The 18,941-nt window shown below is 40.8% G+C and overlaps 1 protein-coding gene across 1 annotated transcript in view; it reads left to right on the top strand.

Moving 5' to 3' along the window:
* The window catches only part of LOC115932779 (sortilin-related receptor-like), a 308,035-nt gene that overhangs the window by 175,382 nt on the left and 113,712 nt on the right, over positions 1 to 18,941 (top strand). The window contains exons 29-30 of the mRNA XM_055365626.2: positions 11,987 to 12,088; positions 13,137 to 13,306. Of these exons, the coding sequence (XP_055221601.2) occupies positions 11,987 to 12,088; positions 13,137 to 13,306 (272 nt within the window). The remainder of the gene's footprint in view (positions 1 to 11,986; positions 12,089 to 13,136; positions 13,307 to 18,941) is intronic.

Here is an 18,941-nt window from a genome sequence, read left to right as displayed (position 1 = left end):
TACAGGGTTTTGTGGGCTTCTAGATGAGAAATCAGCTGACAAAACTGTGTTGTGAATTATAGGATAACTGACCCAAACCAAACTACTTATAAATTATTTTAACTATGTTACTTAAATGTATAAGCACCCAATGCTTATAACTCTCATATGTGATCAATAAAACCCAGATATTTACAGATTAAAAATAAAACTATAATAACAATACATTTAAAATTAATATTTGTTACAACTGTGTTGAGATACAATTCACATTCTGCAAAATTTACCCTTTTTAAGTGTGCAATTTAGTGGTTTTTAGTTTATTCGTAAGGTTGTGCAATGATCATCATTACCTAATTCCAAATATTTTTATCACCTCAGAAAGAAACCACATACCCATTACCATTACTTCCTTCTCCTCCCTGATGCTGGTAACCACTAATCTAGTATCTTTATGGCTTTTTCAATTTTGGGCATTTTATGTAATGGAAATCATACAATTTGTGACTTTATTAGTCCATTTTCATACTGCTATGATGAAATGCCCGACACTGGGTTATTTATAAAGAAAAAGAGGTTTAATAGACTCACAGTTCCACATGGCTGGAGAGGCCTCACAATCAAGGCGGAAGGTGAAGGAGGAGCAAAGGCATGGCTTACATGGCGGCAGGCAAGAGAGCGTGTGCAGGGGAACTGCCCTTCATAAAACCATCAGATTTTGTGAGACTTATTCATTATCATGAGAACAGCACAGGAAAACCCGCCCCCATGATTCAGTTACCTCCCACCAGGTCCCTCCCATGACACGTGGGGATTATGGGAGCTACAATTCAAGATGAGATTTGGGTGGGGACACAGCCAAACCATATCAGTGACCTTTTGTGACTGGTTTCTTTCACAGTATAATGTTTTCAAGTTTCATTTATATCGTAGCATGTATCGTTACTTTAACCATTTTTAATGGCTGACTAGTATTGTAATGAATATAACACATTTTATTTATCCGTGTATTAGTTGGTGGCCATTTGGCTTGTGTCTACTATTTTACTGCTACAAACAGTGCTGCTGTGAATGTTCGTGTGCAAGTTTGTGTGTGAACTTATGTTTTAATTCTGTTAGTTTATACCTGGGAGCGTAACTACTGGGTCATGTGACTTTTTTTTTTTTTTTTGAGATGGAGTCTCACTCTGTTGCTCAGGCTGGAGTGCAGTGGTGCGATCTCGGCTCACTGCAAGCTCCGCCTCCCGGGTTCATGCCATTCTCCTGTCTCAGCCTCCCGAGTAGCTGGGACTACAGGCGCCCGCTGCCACACCTGGCTAATTTTTTGGATTTTTTAGTAGAGACAGGGTTTCACTGTGTTAGCCAGGGTGGTCTTGATCTCCTAACCTCGTGATCCACCCACCTTGGACTCCCAAAGTGCTGGGATTACAGGCGTGAGCCACCATGCCTGGCCGACAATTCTATGTTTAACTTTTCGAGAATCGGTCAAGTGGTTTTCCAAAACTATTGTACCATTTTATATTCCCACCAGAAATGTATTAAGTTGTAGTTTTCCCATATCCTTGTCAACATTTGCTACTGTTTTTTGGATGATAGCCATCCCAGTTAAGTGTGAAGTGGTATCTTATGGTTTTCATTTGAATTCCTGATGGCTAAGGATGTTGAACATCTTTTCACATGGCTGTTGGCCATTTGTATGTCTTTCTTGGATGGATGTCTATTCAAGTCCTTTGTCCGTTTTTAAATTGGGTTCTTTTTTGTTGTTGAGTTATAATAGTTCTTTATTCTATATATTCTTTATATACAAGTTACATGATTTGCAAATCTTTTCTGCCATTCCGTGGTTTATCTTTTTACTTTTTTCTTTTTCAGCACTGAAGTTTTTATTTTTATTTTATTTTTTTGAGTTGGGGGTCTTCCTCTGTCACCCAGGCTGGAGTACAGCGGAGCGATCGTGGCTCACTGCAGCCGTGATCTTCGTGTGCTCAAGCAATCCTCCTACCTCAGCCTCCCAAGTAGCTGGGACCACAGGCATGTGCCACCATACCTGTTAATTTTTTTATTTTTTGTAGAGACGGGGTTTCATCATGTTGCCCAGGCTGGTCTCAAACTCCTGGGCTCAAGCAATCCTCCCACCTTGGCCTCCCAAAGTGTTGGGATTGCAGGCACGAGCCACCATGCCCAGCCATGTTTTTAATTTTGATGAAGTTCAGTTTGTCAATTTTTTTTGTTGCCTGTGCTATTGTTATATCCAAGAAACTATTGCCTAATCTGAGGTCATGAAGATATACTTCCCTTTCCTTTAAGAGTTATGTAGTTTTAGTTCTTACAGTCTATGATTCATTTTCAATTAATTTTTGTATCTAGTGTGAAATAGTTATTTACCTTCATTCTTTTGCATGTGGATAACCAGTTGTCCTACCACCATTTGTTGAAAAGGCTATACTTTTTCCTTGGCACCTTGGTTGGAAATTATTTTCTCATAAATATGAGAATTTATTTCTGGACTCCTTCTCTCTTTTTTTTTGAGACAGTTTTGCTGTCACCTAGGCTGGGATATAGTGGCATGGTCATGGCTCACTGCAGCTTTGAACTCCCAGGCTCAATGGTCCTCCCGCCCCAGCCTCCTGAGTAGCTGCAACTGCAGGCATGCACCACTGTGCCTGGCTAAATTTTTGAAGAGACAGGGTCTCACTATGTTGCCCAGGCCACTGCACCTGGCCTGTTTCTGGACTCTTAATTCTATTCCATTAATCTATATATCTACCCCTATGCCAGCATCACACTGTCTCGATTACTGTAGTTCTCTAATAAGTTTTGAATTTGGAAAATTTGAACTCTCCAACTTTGTTCTTTTTCAAGATTGTATTGGCTATTCTGGGTTCCTTGCATTTCCTTGTGTATTTTAAGATCAGCTTGTCAATTTTTTGCCAAAACAAAACAAAACAAAAACCACAGATAGGATTTTGATAGAGATTGATCTACAGATTCAACACAATTTGGAGAGTGTTATCATCTTAATATATCATGCCTTCCAATGCATGGACAAAGGATATTCTTCCATTTATTTAGGTTTTCTTTAATGTCTTTCAACTGGGTTTTCTGGTTTTCAGTGTACAAGTCCCGGACTTCTTTAGTTAAAAATTTTTTCCTGGCCGGGTGCGGTGGCTCACGCCTGTAATATCAGCACTTTGGGAGGCTGAGGTGGGCGGATCACGAGGCCAGGAGTTCGAGACCAGCCTGGCCAATATGGCGAAACCCCGTCTCTACTAAAAATAGAAAAATTAGCTGGGCATGGTGGAGCGCACCTGTAGTCCTAGCTACTCGAGAGACTGAGGCCGAAGAATCGCTTGACCCTGGGAGGTGGAGATTGCAGTGAGCTGAGATCGTGCCACTGCACTCCAGCCTGGGTGACAGAGCGAGACTCTGTCTCAAAAAAAAAACTTCCTAAGTATTCTTTTTGGCTCCATTGTAAATGGTTCTTTTCTAAATTTTATTTTCAGATTGTTCATTGCTAATATATAGAAACATGATTGATTTTTGTATTATTGATCTTATATTCTACAACCTTGCTGAACTTTATTAGTTCTAACTTTTTTGGTGTGTGTATTCCTTAGGATTTTCTGTTTACAAGATGATATTGTCTGCTAAAAGAGACAACATCATCCTTTAATTCTTCCTTTTCAGTCTGGAGGCTTTTTATTTATTTATTTTTTTGCCCAACTGCCTTGGCTAGAACCTCTAGTAAAATGTTGACTAGGAGTGGAGAGAGTAGGCATCCTTGTCTTATTCCTGATCTTAGGGGAAATGCATTCAGTCTTATTAAGCATGATTTTTAACTGTGAAGTTTTTCTAGATGTCCTTTATCAATTTGAGGAAGGTTCCCTTCTATTCCTGGGTTGTTGAGTGTTTTTATCATGAAAAAATCTGGGATTTTGTCAGTGCTTTTTCTGTGTCAGTTGCGATGATCATATGTTTCTTTTTTTTCCTCCTTTAGTCTATTAACATTGAATATTACACTGATGGATCTTTCTCATATGTTAAACCAATGCACATTTTTGGAATGAATCCCACATGCTCTTGGTTTATAATCATTTTTATCCTTTAATTTGTTTGGCAGACTTTACCATCTTTGTGGGAAGTTCTCTGGATACTAATTCAATCTTTTCAGTTTTTAAAATTTCTCTTTGGTTCAGTTTCAGCAGTTTGTATCTTTCTAGTAATTTGTTCATTTATTCTAGGTTATTTAATGTTTAATTATTCATAGTGTTCACACTAATCTTTTTTATTTCTGTGAGGTTGTTAATGATGTTTCTTATTTCTTTCCTAATTTTAGTAATTTGAGTCTTCTCTTATTTTCTTGGTAAGTCTAGCTTGTAGTCTAGTTTATTAAATGTTGTTAATCTTTTCAAAGAATCAATATATTATTTGAGTAATTTTCTTTATTATTTTTCTCTTCTCTATTTCATTTATTCCTACTGTAATCTTTATATTTCTTTCATTCTGCTTGCTTTGGGCTTAGTTTGCCCTTATGTTTCTATGTTCTTAAGGTGGATAGTCAGGTTATTGATTTGATATTTTTCTTCTTTTTTTATATAAGTGATTACGGGTATACATTTTCCTCTAATCACTGCTTTAGCTGCATTTCATATGCTTATGTTTTCATTTTCATTCATCTTAAAGTACTTTCTAATGACTCTTGTGATTCCTTTTGACTCACTGATGATTTTTGAATGTGTTGTTTAATTTCAATATATTTGTGAATTTCCTTCTCTTTTTGGTTTCTCATTTTATTCTATTATGATCACAGAATGTGCTTTATATGGTTTCAGTTCTTTTTAAATGTATTGGGGCTTATTTTGATACTTAACATCTGTTATCCTTCAGAATGTGGCTGAACATGTGGAATGAAACGTGTGCTTTGAGAAGAATGTGTATTCTGCTGTTGTTGGGTATTATGTTCTATAAATGTTTATTAAATCTACTTGGCTGATGGTGATGTTCAGTTTATCTTTTTCCTTTTCTGCCTTGTTCTATATTGAAGGTGGGAAAATCTTCAACTGTTGAAATCTTTAAGTATTATCATCTTGATTATTTATTTCTCCCTTCAATTCTGGCAGTTTTCCCTCATGTGCTTTGGAGTTCTGTTGTTAGGTGCATATATGTTTATGATTGTTAATTCTTCTAGATTGACACTTTCATCATTATTAAATGTCCTTCCTTGTCTCTAGTAACTATTTTTTGTCTTAAATTCTATTTTGCCTATTCTTTTCTTCTGGGTACAGTAAACATGGTGTATTAGTCCATTTTCATGCTGCTGATAAAGACATACCCAACACTGGGCAATTTACAAAAAAGGTTTATAGTGGACTTACAGTTCCACGTGGCTGGGAAGCCTCACAATCATGGTGGAAGGCAAGCAGGAGCAAGTCATGTCTTACATGGATGACAGCAGGCAAAGAGAGCTCATGCAGGGAAACTCCTCCTTTTTAAAACCATCAGATCTCATGAGACTTATTCACTATCAGGAGAACAGTGATAACACTATCATGGAAAAGACCTGCCCCCATGGTTCAATTACCTCCCACCTGGTCCCTCCCATGACATGTGGGAATTCAAGATGAGATTTGGGTGGGGACACAGCCAAACCATATCACATGGCATATCATTTTTTCATCCTTGTAGTTTCAATCTATTTGTATCTTTGAATCCTTGTAAATAGCATATGGTTGTGTCAGGTCTTTTATGCATTCTTTTAATTTCTGCCTTTTGATTAGGATGTTTAATTTACTTACATTTAATGTAATTACTGAAAGGTAGACTACATATCTGCTATTTTGCTGTTTGCTTTCTATATTCCTGATAAATTTTTTTTGGATCCTTTATTACTTCATTACTGCCTTTTTTTGTATTAAATACAGATTTTCTAGGGTGACATTTAAATTCCCTTGTACCTTCTTTCACTAAATTATTCCCAGGTGTTTTCTTAATCTGTGCTTTGGGGATTACAATAAATATCTTAATTTATGAAATCTAATTTGGATTAATAACAATGTAACTTCAGTAGTGTACAAAATCTTTGTCATTATATAGCTTTATTGTGTCCCTGCTTTTGTGCTATTATTGTTTCATCTTTATACTCTTTAAGCCCACAGCACAGTTTTAGTCTAATTGAGGACTCCTTAGATGAGTCATTTTTCTTTTGCTGCTTTCCAAGGTTCTTTATCTTTGGCTTTCAGCAGTTTTACTGTGGTGTGTCTGGGTATGGGTCTCTGAGTTTATCCTTTTAGGAATTCATTGAGCTTACTGGATTTATGTTTTTCATCAAATTTGGGGAGTTTTGGGTCATTATTTCTTCAAATTTTCTTTCTCCTTTATTCTCTCATCTCATCAGTGACTTCGGTAACGTGTATGTCAGGGCACTTGATGGTGTTTCCTGGGTCTTTTAGGCTGTTTATTTTTAACATTCTTTTTTGTTGTTGTTGTCAGACTGAGACATCACAATTGACATGTCTTAAAGTTCACTGCTTTTTTATTTTCCTGGTTCAAATCTTCTGTTGAACCCCTCTACTAAATTTTTCTTTTGATTTATTATACTTTTCAACTCCCAAATTTCTATTTGCTGGTTTTTAAAAAATATTTCTATTTCTTTATTGATATTCTCTATTTGATGAGGCATTGCTCTCATACTGTCCTTTCATACTTTATACATGATTTCTTTTAGTCCTTTGAACATATTTATGATAGCTTATTTAATTTTTTTTTTTACTTAGTCTAATGTCTGAGCTTTTAAGGACAATTTCTACTGACTACTCTTTTTGCTTGTGTATAGGTTATACTTTGTTGTTTCTTTGCTTGTCCTGTGATTTTTTTTGTTGAAAACTGGACATTTTAAATGGTGTGGCAGCTCCGAACCACTGACACCCCCTCCTCAGGGTTTTGTGTTGTTGCTGTTTGTTGTTGCTGTTTTTGTTGTTGTTGTTATTGTTGTTCAGGGAGTTTCTTGTACTGCTATCAAGTTTGTGTTCTTTATTGTTTTTGCTACTGAAGTGTCTCATAATTTAGCTTATTGGTCAGCTAATGATAAGACAGAGATTTTCTTAAACTCTTTGAACCACTAAGTCTCTCAGCCTTTGCTAATGGCCTCTGGGTGTGTGTTAGGGTATACCTTCAATGCTTTCGCAGGCAGTTTACAACTCTGTCCTAGCCTTCACTTCCTGCTTATGTAGAGCTTCAAGATTAGCTGGAGGTAAGAGACTAGACCCCATTCATTTCTTTCTTGAGCATACTCACGGCTCTTATGTGCTTGACCTTGTAGAGTCCCAGGAATACTCTAGAGCTTATTAAAGCCTCCTAAGGGCATCTTCTTCCCCAGTTTTTCCTTTTAAGCTTTTTAGTTAGCCTCTTTTTAATTCCCGATTGGTAATACTGTCTTCAGAAGTTACAGTGATAAGCCTTTGCTAATTTTTATTCACTATTTTCAGTAAATGTCTTGGCTGGCTATAAGGCTGTCTATATCATGAACCAAGTCAGGCTATGTAAAGACAAGAGCTGATAATGCAGCTTTCCTGTGAGCCCCCAGACAGGTCAGGCTTTTTGGGAACTCCAGACCTATTCTGTCCTCTCCAGTGGCTGCTAGGCTGCTGTTTTTCACAGCTATTGTAGATGTGAGGCTGTGGGTTTCCAAGGCTACCACAGAGCTAGAGAGAGGGGGATGGGATTAGGGCAAATGAAAACATCACAAAGCTGGCTATTTTTGCCAAGATTCAGCCATTGTTCTTGAGTAAATGTGCCTTGGATTTTTGCAACCCTTTATTTCATTTGCAGAATTCTGAAAAAGTTGATTTTGAGGATTTTTGTCAGTGTTTTTCTTGCTTTTATGGATAAGTATATTTTTAGAGTTCCTAGAAATGCTTCCAATTAATATTAACTTTGTAAACTTTATTATAGGCATTTTCCAACCTACACGAAAGAACAGTTAATGCTGATATGACCTCCCCACGTGCCCTCATCCAACTTCAATATTACTTACCTACATTTGCCAACCTCTCCTTAGCTATCTACTCACTACTTTTTTCCCCCCTGGAATATCCCAGATGTCGGATTTTAGCTATGTTTTATTTATGATTTTTTTTTTTTTTGTAAACAACATTAAGGTGGATGAGGATGTTTTGCTGAACCTTTGTTGCTGCTCCAAGGGAGGATGTGACCCATGGCTCTGGTGCTTCTGAACTAGTGGCCCTGTGCGTCCCCATGCCCTGGGAGGGCTTAGTTCTTTACCCATTTTCTCTAGCGGAGCTGCCATGCAACTTTCAGTGGGATAGCTCATTGCAGTATCCTTTGGCCTTTACTTGATAAGAATGTCCTTTATTTAGTTCCTTTACTCCTCTTTTCTCCTTGATCCTCTGTTTCTTTTTGCTCTTGACACAATCTCAAATATAAATGGAAATTCAGGTTATTCAGATACCTAGATGAATTTATTTATTTAATTATTTATTTTTTTCTGAGATGGAGTCTTGCTCTGTTGCCAGGCTGGAGTGCAGCAGCATGATCTCGGCTCACCGCAACCTCCGCCTCCTGGGTTCAGGTGATTCTCCTGTCTCAGCCTCCCGAGTAGCTGGGATTACAGGTGTACTCCACCATGCCTTGCTAATTTTTCTATTTTTAGTAGAGACGGGGTTTCACCATGTCGGCCAGGATGATCTTGATCTCTTGACCTCGTGATCTGCCCACCTCGGCGTCCCAAAGTGCTGGGATTATAGGCATGAGCCACTGCACCCAGCAGAATTTATTTTTAGTTATCAGAAATGAAAACACAAAATTAAAAAAAATCTTCTTATAAATTCTCAGACTCTATAAGATTGAATTAGATTCAAATATTTAAATCATTCCTACTAGTTGATGAAGTATGTGCGTTTGTGGATGTATTAGTTGGTACAACCTTTCAGGAGGGCTATTTCATGATAGCTATCAAAAATACAAATTTTGACTTAATAATTCTTCTAAGACTGCATCCTACCAATGGTATTGTGCAGTTCTGAAAAAGTAATAAATACATGCATATATATGTGTGTGTTTAAGAATGTTTTTGGAAATAACTAAAGTGCCCACCAATAGCTGTTAAGTGGAAAGATGTCTAAGATACATTGCCAATGATAAAATTTTAAATTGTGGGACAGTAAGATACACTGTTAATGGAAAAAGTTAAGTAATACAACAGCATTTATATCATGATCCAAATTATATGTGAAAAATTAAATTGCCTGTGTCAGTTTAGAACTATATTAGGTTGCTGGTAATAGACTAGAAATAAAAATTGCTTAACCAAGTCAGGAGTTTAGTTTTCTCCCCCTTGCTGCCTGGAGGTAGGCTGTCTCGGGCTGGTATGTTGGTGTCCTGATGTTCTTGGGGACCCAGGTTTCTGTCTTAACGTTCTACCATCCTGACTAGTGATTTCCATTCTCAAGATTACCTCATGGTTCAAGACATCCATACTAGCCTTCAAGTCCTTATTGCAGTTAAGAAGAATAAGGAAAGGCAGCAAGTAGGACCTCTTCCCACCAATTCCGTCTGTTTAGGCAGCCTTCTCAGAAATCCAGCACGAAACTTCTGTTTTTATCTCATTGACTAGTACTTAGTCACGTGACTTCCCATAGCTGCAAAAATGGTAGAGAAGTGCAGTCATTTATTCTGGGTGGTATCAGGGTCCCACTGCTCGGGAGGAAAGGGATAATGGGTGTTGGGGGTAGGTGTAGCAGTGTCTGTCACTATGTACGTATGCTTGCGTGTGGTGGCACAGTACATTTCTGAAAGGATGCACAAGAGCTGTTAGCCACTGGGCACTCTGCAGGGTAGAGTGGGAGGAGGGATGTGGAGATCAGAGCAGAGCTTCTGCATTTACCTTATACCCATCTGTGCTGTTGGATATTTTCCATGAGTATGCTTTGCTTTTTAATAATAGTGATAAAAAACAAACCAACCCAAAACCTATGGTTTATTAAGAAAAATCTCAGAGCCTTACAATACATCTTATAATCACTAGTGTGCCATAGTTTAATTGTTAATATATTTCTTGGTGGCAGTAAAACAATACAGTAACTCTTTAAAAATCCATTAAGAATGAACCTGAATTGTCCAGGTTTAGGAATAATTCTCCAAGAAGGTAGTGGGATCGATGCATTTTGAGATTTTTTTTGATGATTGTAGTATTCTGTGATTTTTGCATTTATGAGGTAAGACTGACCTGTGAAATATATTCTTAATACTCAGGCCTCCCAGCAGCAATCGTTAAGTATTTTTAACTAATGATGGGCCTGGGTGTCATTGAGAAATCACTCTTTTTAAAGTTATACTCACAGTTGGAAGTCGTAAAAAACAAAGCATAAAAATGTGTATTTCATTGATATGTTCCTCTATATATTCACAAAAATGTATGTGTACAGGCTGACTTAAACTAATCATCTGACATAGCCATGACATTTTATCAACTTAATGAAGGCTTTTGGAATTTATATGTAACAATTTTGCTGGGAACTGTTTTCTTATTCAGTTAATATGCTTTTACATTTTTAATAGATCCATCATTTCCTACGGCCCTATGTTTAGTACAAGCTATTAATATGGTTTTCAGGTTTCCATTTTGGTGGGCAGTCTTTCGTACCTCTCTGCCTGATTTCTTTAAAACAAACTACTTTTAACCATTTGTTCAGTGGTGGTTTGAATGTCTGCTGCTCAAATGGATTAAAAGTAACTTTGTCTTTATCAGCTGGGTCCTCACAGTATTTATGGGGCATGTATGAGCACAGGGTACTGAATCGTTATATTACAGATAAAATAAATGGATATGTTCCTTTCTCTATAGGAAGTTAATATCTATAATAAACAGCAACCTAGTCAAGGATAAGTGAAGCCAAAGTAACCCCTCTGGCTGGGAATCCTAACATCTCAATACGTTTAATAGTCATTTGTATGATTATGTCCACATGAGGGTATGCCTCCCTGTGTCTTTCCTGATAGATATGCAACATTTGCCTTCAGCTTCTGGCCATGTTCTTTTAGAGCTGGAAGAAACCACACGGAGTGTTTATAACAGTTCTTATCCTTTTTTGAGTTGTGGACTTTCTTGAGAATCTGATAAAACGTACGGAGCCTCCATAGCAAAATAAATGAGTGTATATAAAAAAATTTGCATATATGTTTACAGGGTTGCTGGACCATTTAAACCCATCTACAGGGAAGTCTTGATCCAAATAAGCTTCTCCTTTTGTATGTGAATAAACTGAAAGCTAGAGAGATTTCTGTCATTTTCTCAGTTGGTAGAGCTAGCTCTTAATCTATGCTTTTATACACATTTCCAAGATTCTTGCTGTGACTTAAAAATCCCTAAAATGCAATGTGATGTGGTCAACATCATGTTGAATACTCTACCAATGAATATGTATTCTAGCAAAAGACCTTCCTCAATGAGATTATTCAGAGATGGAAAACCAGAATCAATGAAGATTCTCTCAAGTCTTGGTGCAAATTAAAACCTTGTGACTGGAGCATCTTTGTAATCTAAAAATAGGAGTAGAAAGAAGAAAAGAACATGTTTTGTGTGCATGGTGTGTGGCTGATCTCACCCTTTAGTGGCTGGGGGGCTGTAGGCTCCACCCTGCGTGTTTCTTCAGCCTCATCACACAATCCTCTTTCTATCTCTTACTCTGTTGAAGTGTTGGCAGCCTCCAAAAACCTCCTCTAGTCCAAGTTCTACCATCATACCATTTCCTTATCTAATATCCATGGAGTGTCTAGTGTCTGTTGCAAACCGGGTATCTAAGATGAAGCGGTACAACCCAAACTGCCCAGTGATGGCAGACATTGCAAAAATATGAATTTGCAATCACAGTCTCTATTTTGTGTTTCCAGTAGAACTGGAAGAATCTGACTCTTCTATTTTTATTTTTGCTGCTTTTGAATGACTGTAATGTGGCACCATTAATTTTTTTTTTCTCCTCTTCCTTGGCAGCATCTCTTGGGCAGTGAACAGCAGTCTTCTGTCCAGCTCTGGGTCTCCTTTGGCCGGAAGCCCATGCGAGCAGCCCAGTTTGTCACAAGACATCCTATTAATGTGAGTGGGGTCTGCTTGAGGATGGGAAGAAGTATCATTGTCTTTATGCAGAGGTCAGAGGAAGGTTGTTGCAGGGATGGCCTGCTGGATTGGATATTTTATGGCGCCTCCCTGAAGTCAGGTCTCTAGAGAGTGCAGCTATGCTTTGGGCATCGTGGTCTGTGTTTCCCACTTCACTGAAGCAGAGCTGAACGAGAGACTTAGTTTGCTTTAAGTGGAACAGCACTGGCAGAGAGAGGTTGGAGACAGAGTCAGTGCCATCTGAGCAATGTGCCAGTACTGAAGCAATGGGAAGTTTGTGCATGATAGGAATTTTTTTTATTAAGTAACTGCTGGATTGCTTGCAGGGGGTGAATTCCAGAAGAGGATAGGATTTGGGTCCCACCTTTTAGAAACAGGCTGGAGAGACTAAGAACTGAGTAGCAGAAGAAACCAGACATAAGCAAATGCTTAAATATGCAGCTTTATAACATGAAGATGGATAGGAAAAGTCTGCCTGGGATGGGGTCATTAGAGGAGCTGCCACAGGGAGGCGGTCACAGTGAAACGTCTTGACATTGGCAGGTGGTTTGGTGAAAGGTAAGTAGCTCACTTACTTACCTTCCACCAAATGAATGGGATCATACGGAGAACAGTCTTGCCAGTCCTTTGCTAGTTTCTATGGATTCTGCTTTCCTTTGGTCACCTTAGGAAAAATAAAGGGAAGTGCATTAACCCGTATTGTACTTTGTACGAATGAAAGTTCTCATGGGAAAATGAGGGAGACATTATTAACGGGAAGAGGTTTGTAGGTCATTTGTGCAGTGCAGTGGCCCATTATTTTGTGCCCCATTTGCCAGTAAGGGGCCCGCTAAGCTGCAGATCTGCCTCAGGTTCTCCAAAGGGAAAGTCACCAAAGCTTCTTTGCCAAGGTTAGGGAGCTTCCCGTGGGCTTCAGGCCAACATTCGTCGCTAGAACATTTGAAAGTCATTGCTTCCGTGTGTATAGTAAAAGCCCACAGGGCACATTTGTTTTTTGACGTATCTTTTTTGACTTTTGATTCCAAAGGAATATTACATCGCAGATGCCTCCGAGGACCAGGTGTTTGTGTGTGTCAGCCACAGTAACAACCGCACCAATTTATACATCTCAGAGGCAGAGGGCCTGAAGTTCTCCCTGTCCTTGGAGAACGTGCTCTATTACAGCCCAGGAGGGGCCGGCAGTGACACCTTGGTGAGGTAAGGAGACTGTGAGTCCTTCTCCTGCCTTCTTAGGCCAACACAACCATTAGCTTCTCTCTGGTTCTGTGGTTTTCAACATTAGCTGCCCATGTGGATACACCCGGGGAGCTTTCGGAAACCCGATGCCTAGCTCACGTGCGCAGAGATCACCATGGGATGGGTTTGGGGTGTGGCCAGGTTATGAGGATTTTAAGAAGCGCCCTAGGTGATTCTTACGTGCAGCCAAGTCTGGGAATTACAGCTCTAGGTAACATTTAGGGTCCGAGCTACTGTGTTAATCACTCCCTTGAGCTCCTTTTGTTCAGTTTTCTGGTTTTGTGGTTTCTGAGCAGTGAAAAACAGCACTTGGTAAATATGAGTCAGTGAGAGCTGGCATATGTGGCCAGTGGATCAGGTTAATTGATGTCATTACTCTTTTTAAGAGATAATTGGACGGTGTTTTGTAAAGAAAGGCACCAACGGCATTGATCCTTTGTCTGTAAATCGCGTGTTTAGAGCTGTTTTGTAGTCCAGCAGTGGGCGGTCTCTGAGCACCACATCCATCAAGGGGTGGTGGGGGAGTTGGGGGTTTGGGAGGGATGAATTGGTTCTTAAGATCCGTTCAGGGCCATTTATTCTGATTTGTCGTTTGACAACCAGACTTGTGTGACCTGTGTGGCTGTGGTTAGAGTCCCCTCTGCTCTTGGAAAGAGTCTCCTGTGTGAAGCTGACTGGTCTAGGATGGGGTCTGGCTCTCCAGCCATGACAACCGGGTCTGAGGGCATGCCCCTGTGCCCACTGTTTCTGGGCAATTCATTCCATTGTCAATTTATTCACAGGTATGCTGCTGCTCTCTGCCAGACAGTGTTCTAGGTATAGCCACAAAGTAATGTATGAAGCAATAAAATATCAGAACAAAGTCCCTCTTCCATGGAGTTTGTATTCTAGTTGGGGAAGATAGAATATAAGCAAATATGTGATCTGCCTGGTAACATGTTGAAAAGAAGAATAAAGCAAGATCAGGGGATGGGGATTTGCAACGGTGTTCTTTTATTCTATTGGCTGCTTCAGGATGGGGACATTTAAGCAGGTGCCTGAATTACATGAGGGAAGGAACCAGGCAGACCCCTGGGCGAGTAGCACTGCAAGCAGGGCAGACAGGAAGCACAGTGACTCTGAGGCTGGACTGCACTGGTGTTTTAGGAGCAGGGAGGAGGCCAGGGTGGCTGGAAGGGCTGCAGAGAGGGAGAGAGAAGGAAGAAACAGGACCTAAGAGAGCAGGGCTCAGATCCTATAGGGCCTTCAGGGGCTTGTGAAGAACTTTGTTTTTTTCTTTTTTGTTGTTGTTTTTTTGTTTGTTTGTTTTTGAGATGGAGTCTCACTCTGTCGCCCAGGCTGGAGTACAGTGGCGCAATCTTGGGTCACTGCAACCGCCGCTTCCTGGGTTCAAGTGATTCTCCTGCCTTAGCCTCAAAAGTAGCTGGGATTACAGGTGTGCACCACCAGGCCAGGCTAATTTTTATGTTTTTAGCAGAGACAGCACCATGTTGGCCAGGCTGATCTCAAACTCCTGACCTCAAGTGATCTGCCCGCCTTGGACTCCCAAAGTGCTGGGATTACAGATATGAGCCACCACACTCAATCCTGTCTTTTCCTTCTAAATGAGATGGAAGGTTTAGACCAGGAGATGGACATGATCTGATTTAACCTTTCAATTTTTTTCCATTAAAATCTGTGAATTGCATTATATAATGAAAAGAATATAAAACATAAATGGATAGTGTTATAAATAATTATAAGTGAGCACTCATGTGGCTTATCTTTTACAGGAGTTATCCTCAATGCTGTGTGGGAATTTGACTACTGTGACTACTGTAGGGGACAAAGGTGGGAACAGGAAGACTAGTTGTGAAAGTATTGCAGAGATACAGGCCAGTAGGGATGGATGTTGGCTGGACCCAGGGTGGTCACACTAGAGATGCTGGAAATGGTCAGACCCTAAATATATTTTGAAAGTAGAGCCAGTGGGATTTGTTGATAGATGGGACGAAGGGTACAAAAGAAGGAGGAGCCAGGGGACTGCTACTGCTTCACCCAAGCTGCCTTTAAAGAGATGGCCGCATAGGGAGTCAGGGAGAGCTGGGGCAGGGGCAATATTTGGGGGAGATCACCAGCTTGGTTTGGGACTTACCTGGTTGGAGAGGCCTATTGGATATCCATGTGCCCAGCTTTCTACGTGGTCTCTGATAGTGCTTTTCCACTTCCTGTTTCTTCTCTTTTGGAGGTGCTGTCATCTTTTATTCCTTTCCTCCCCTGACATAGACTCATGGATTAATTATTATTTAATGTGTTATAAACCATTCCTGCCATGATACATTTTGATGCTCAGCTTGTCCTGGTTTGGTCAGTGGAGGACCCTACCTCCTTCTGTTTGGTTCTTGTTGTTTTTTATTGAAAAAATTATTTACTGGCCGGGCATGGTGGCTCACGCCTGTAATCCCAGCACTTTGGGAGGCCAAGGTGGGTAGATCACGAGGTTAGGAGATCGAGACCATCTTGGCTAACGTGGTGAAACCCCATCTCTACTAAAAATACAAAAATTAGCTGGGCGTGGTGGCACGTACCTATAGTCCCAGCTACTTGGGAGGCTGAGGCTGGAGAAACGCTTGAACCTGGGAGGTAGAGGATGCAGTGAGCCAAGATCGTGCTACTGCACTTCAGCCTGGGCGACAGAGCGAGACTCCATCTCAAAAAAAAAAAAAAAAATATTTATTGAGGTGAAATGTATATAACATCAGCTTAATCGTTTTAAAGTGGGGCAATTCAGTGGCATTCAATACATTTACAATGTTGTGCCACCGCCACCTCTGTTTAATTTCATGGCCTTCTCATTTCTCCAAAAGAGAACCCCATGCCCATTAAGCCGCTTCTCCCCACCGTCCCCTTCTCCCAGCCCCTGGCAGCCGTCAGTCTGATTTCTGTGTCTGTGGATTTTTCCCTATTTTACAGGATGTTTCATATAAATGGAATCATACAATAATATGTGACCTTCTGTGTCTGGCTTCTTTCACTTAGCCTAATGTTTTCAAGGTTCATCCGTGAGTACCATATATCAGTGCCTCATTCATTTTAATGGGTGAATAATATTCTCCTTTTAAAAATAATTAAAATAATGAATCACTATCCCTCAGACCTTTCACTGACTCTTTAATTTTTCTTTTTTCACCATTGAAAGCCCCTGGCTGTGGAATGGAAAAGTCACAGCTTGCTAAATATTTTCTCGTCTTCCTCATTTGTCAGATATTCAGGGTGAATGTTTCATGCTGGGACGAAGTATGAGCCAGAAGCCAGAGCGATGGCCCTTTACAGAGTTATGAAGGCCTCCCCTCCTTGCCTGAGCACACAGTCCAGTGAAGAAACTGGAAATAGATTCACGTCAAGAGTCATAGGCCAACGTCCCACTCAGTTTTCTCATTGTTCTCAGATTTTATCTGAGGACTAGAGAGGTTCCATTATACTCAGTTGAGTGACGTTTTGTCATCTGCATCTCAATCTCAGCCAGAAGAAATGGGATAAAGGTGAATTAGCACATCGTGTGGGCAGGCTGGTTTAGAGTAAACTGGTATGTGAAATGAGCAAGTCTTTGAACTGAATAGGAAAGAATGGTGTCTGGGAACTGCTTCTGATTTACTCAGAGACATGGAGAAAGAGCTCTTTCTAGGGAATGACCCTGGCCCTGGTGGGCTGTGTCAGGTGGGAGTCTCATGGAAAGCACTAGCTAGATGTTGGATGCTTTGGAGGAACTAATGTGCTGAGGAGATGTCAGCCCCGCGGGTCACCTTAGGGAGGGGCATGGGCCCAGTTGGTGGGGGTATTGCCAGGGCATGGATTCTGCACTGAGTGGGGCTATAGGGGACCTGGTGAGCTTCCTGGTAAGCCTTGGCCCAGGGCACTCTGGGAAGAAGGGGAGAAGTGCCCTGGGGAGGGCCAGTGAGGATAAAATGGAAGAAAGTATTAGGGTGGGGCAAATTGTTGCAGGGCAGGTCAAGTGGGGGAAAGGAAAGGATGGGCTGGGACTTCTGGTGAAGGAGCATGTCAGGTACAGGAAGACAGGATTCTGCTTAGAAGTAAAAGATAAAACTCCAGGAATCCGACTCGGGAAAGAAACAGGGCTCATCTAAATGAGAGAAACTCAGGCCTCCCAGATATATAGAAGAAGCCCATAACCAGTGGGATGACAAGTTTATGAGGATAACCCTCAGAGAGGTAGAGCAGAGGTCAACAGAGAAGGAGGAATCGAGACCTTCAGCTGGTTCCTAAGGAAGCCCCTGAAAAATAACTGAACTAGACCTAAGGAAACCATATGTCAGAGAATTTGGTCTCAACTCCAGCATTTCATTCGACACTTTGCTCAGTCCCTCAGCCTGAAGCAGCTTTGGTGGGGCTCCTAGTGTTCCTTTTCCTGCCTCAGAGGTTGTTGTTTGGGTCTTTCTGTCTGAGATGGCAGGGCAGTCATCCAGCTGAAGAGATTGTGTGGAGACGGTTGATGGAAGGCAGCGTTTCTCGGCTTTATTGTGTAGCCAGTGGCTTAGAACCCCTGAAGTAAAGGGCAAGCTTCCAGTCTTTTTTCTTTTTCTTTTTTTTTTTTTTTGAGTTGGAGTCTCGCTCTGTCACCAGGCTGGAGTGCAGTGGCACGATCTCAGCTCACTGCAACCTCTGCCTCCCGGGTTCAAGCGATTCTCCTGCCTCAGCCTCCCAAGTAGCTGGGACTACAGGCACGTGCCACCATGCCCAGCTAATTTTTGTATTTTTAATAGAGACAGGGTTTCACTATGTTGGCCAGGATGGTCTCGATCTCTTGACCTTGTGATCTGCCCGCTTCAGCCTCCCAAAGTGCTGGGATTATAGGTGTGAGCCACCACGCCCGGCCAAGCTTCCAGTCTTAACAGCCACCTATGAACCCTGGTTACAATTTCTCAGAGATCGCTCTATTTGTAATGCGTGTATCATTTTAGCGCAAAACCACTTCCCTGTGGCTGTGGCATCAGGGTATCCGCATGGTAGATAAAGCCTGGGAAGCCCATATTCTCTCTCTCTCTTTTTTTTTTTTTTTTTTGAGACGGAGTCTCGCTCTGTCGTCCAGGCTGGTTGGAGTGCAGCGGCGCGATCTCGGCTCACTGCAAGCTCCGCGTCCCGGGTTCATGCCGCCCATATTCTCTTAAGAATATAACCCCAAGCTTTCTAGAGCCATCCTTGCTATATGTACAGTTTCTTTAGGAAAGAATCGACAGGTTCTGCTGAGCTTCGTGACAGAAAACCCTGTGGGCTTCTATCTGATCAGGGTGTTGGATAATTAGGTTGTAAGTACCTGGACAGGGGCTGTGTAACCCTGAGCTAGGTTCCTACAGATTGGGTTGAATTTTAAGCCTCAGCACTGTTATTAGTGTCTTGCAAGTCTGACTTAATGATTTCTGTTTTTGAAGGCTCACTGGAGGATTTGGAGTCAATTTCGTTAGCGATGTAATAGATGTGACTCTTTCGTCAACTTTTGTATATTATATTCATCATTCTAAACCCCCTGTTAGGAATTGTTGATCAGATAAGCCTTTTGGCCCTAAAAGTTGAAAAGAAACAAATTTTTTAAAATAGCAGA

Source organism: Gorilla gorilla, chromosome 18 (genome assembly GCF_029281585.2).
Source record: "Gorilla gorilla gorilla isolate KB3781 chromosome 18, NHGRI_mGorGor1-v2.1_pri, whole genome shotgun sequence".
Classification (NCBI taxonomy): Eukaryota; Metazoa; Chordata; class Mammalia; order Primates; family Hominidae; genus Gorilla; species Gorilla gorilla.
Note: the sequence above shows the minus strand (reverse complement) of the source record. Positions and strands in the feature narration are given on the sequence as shown.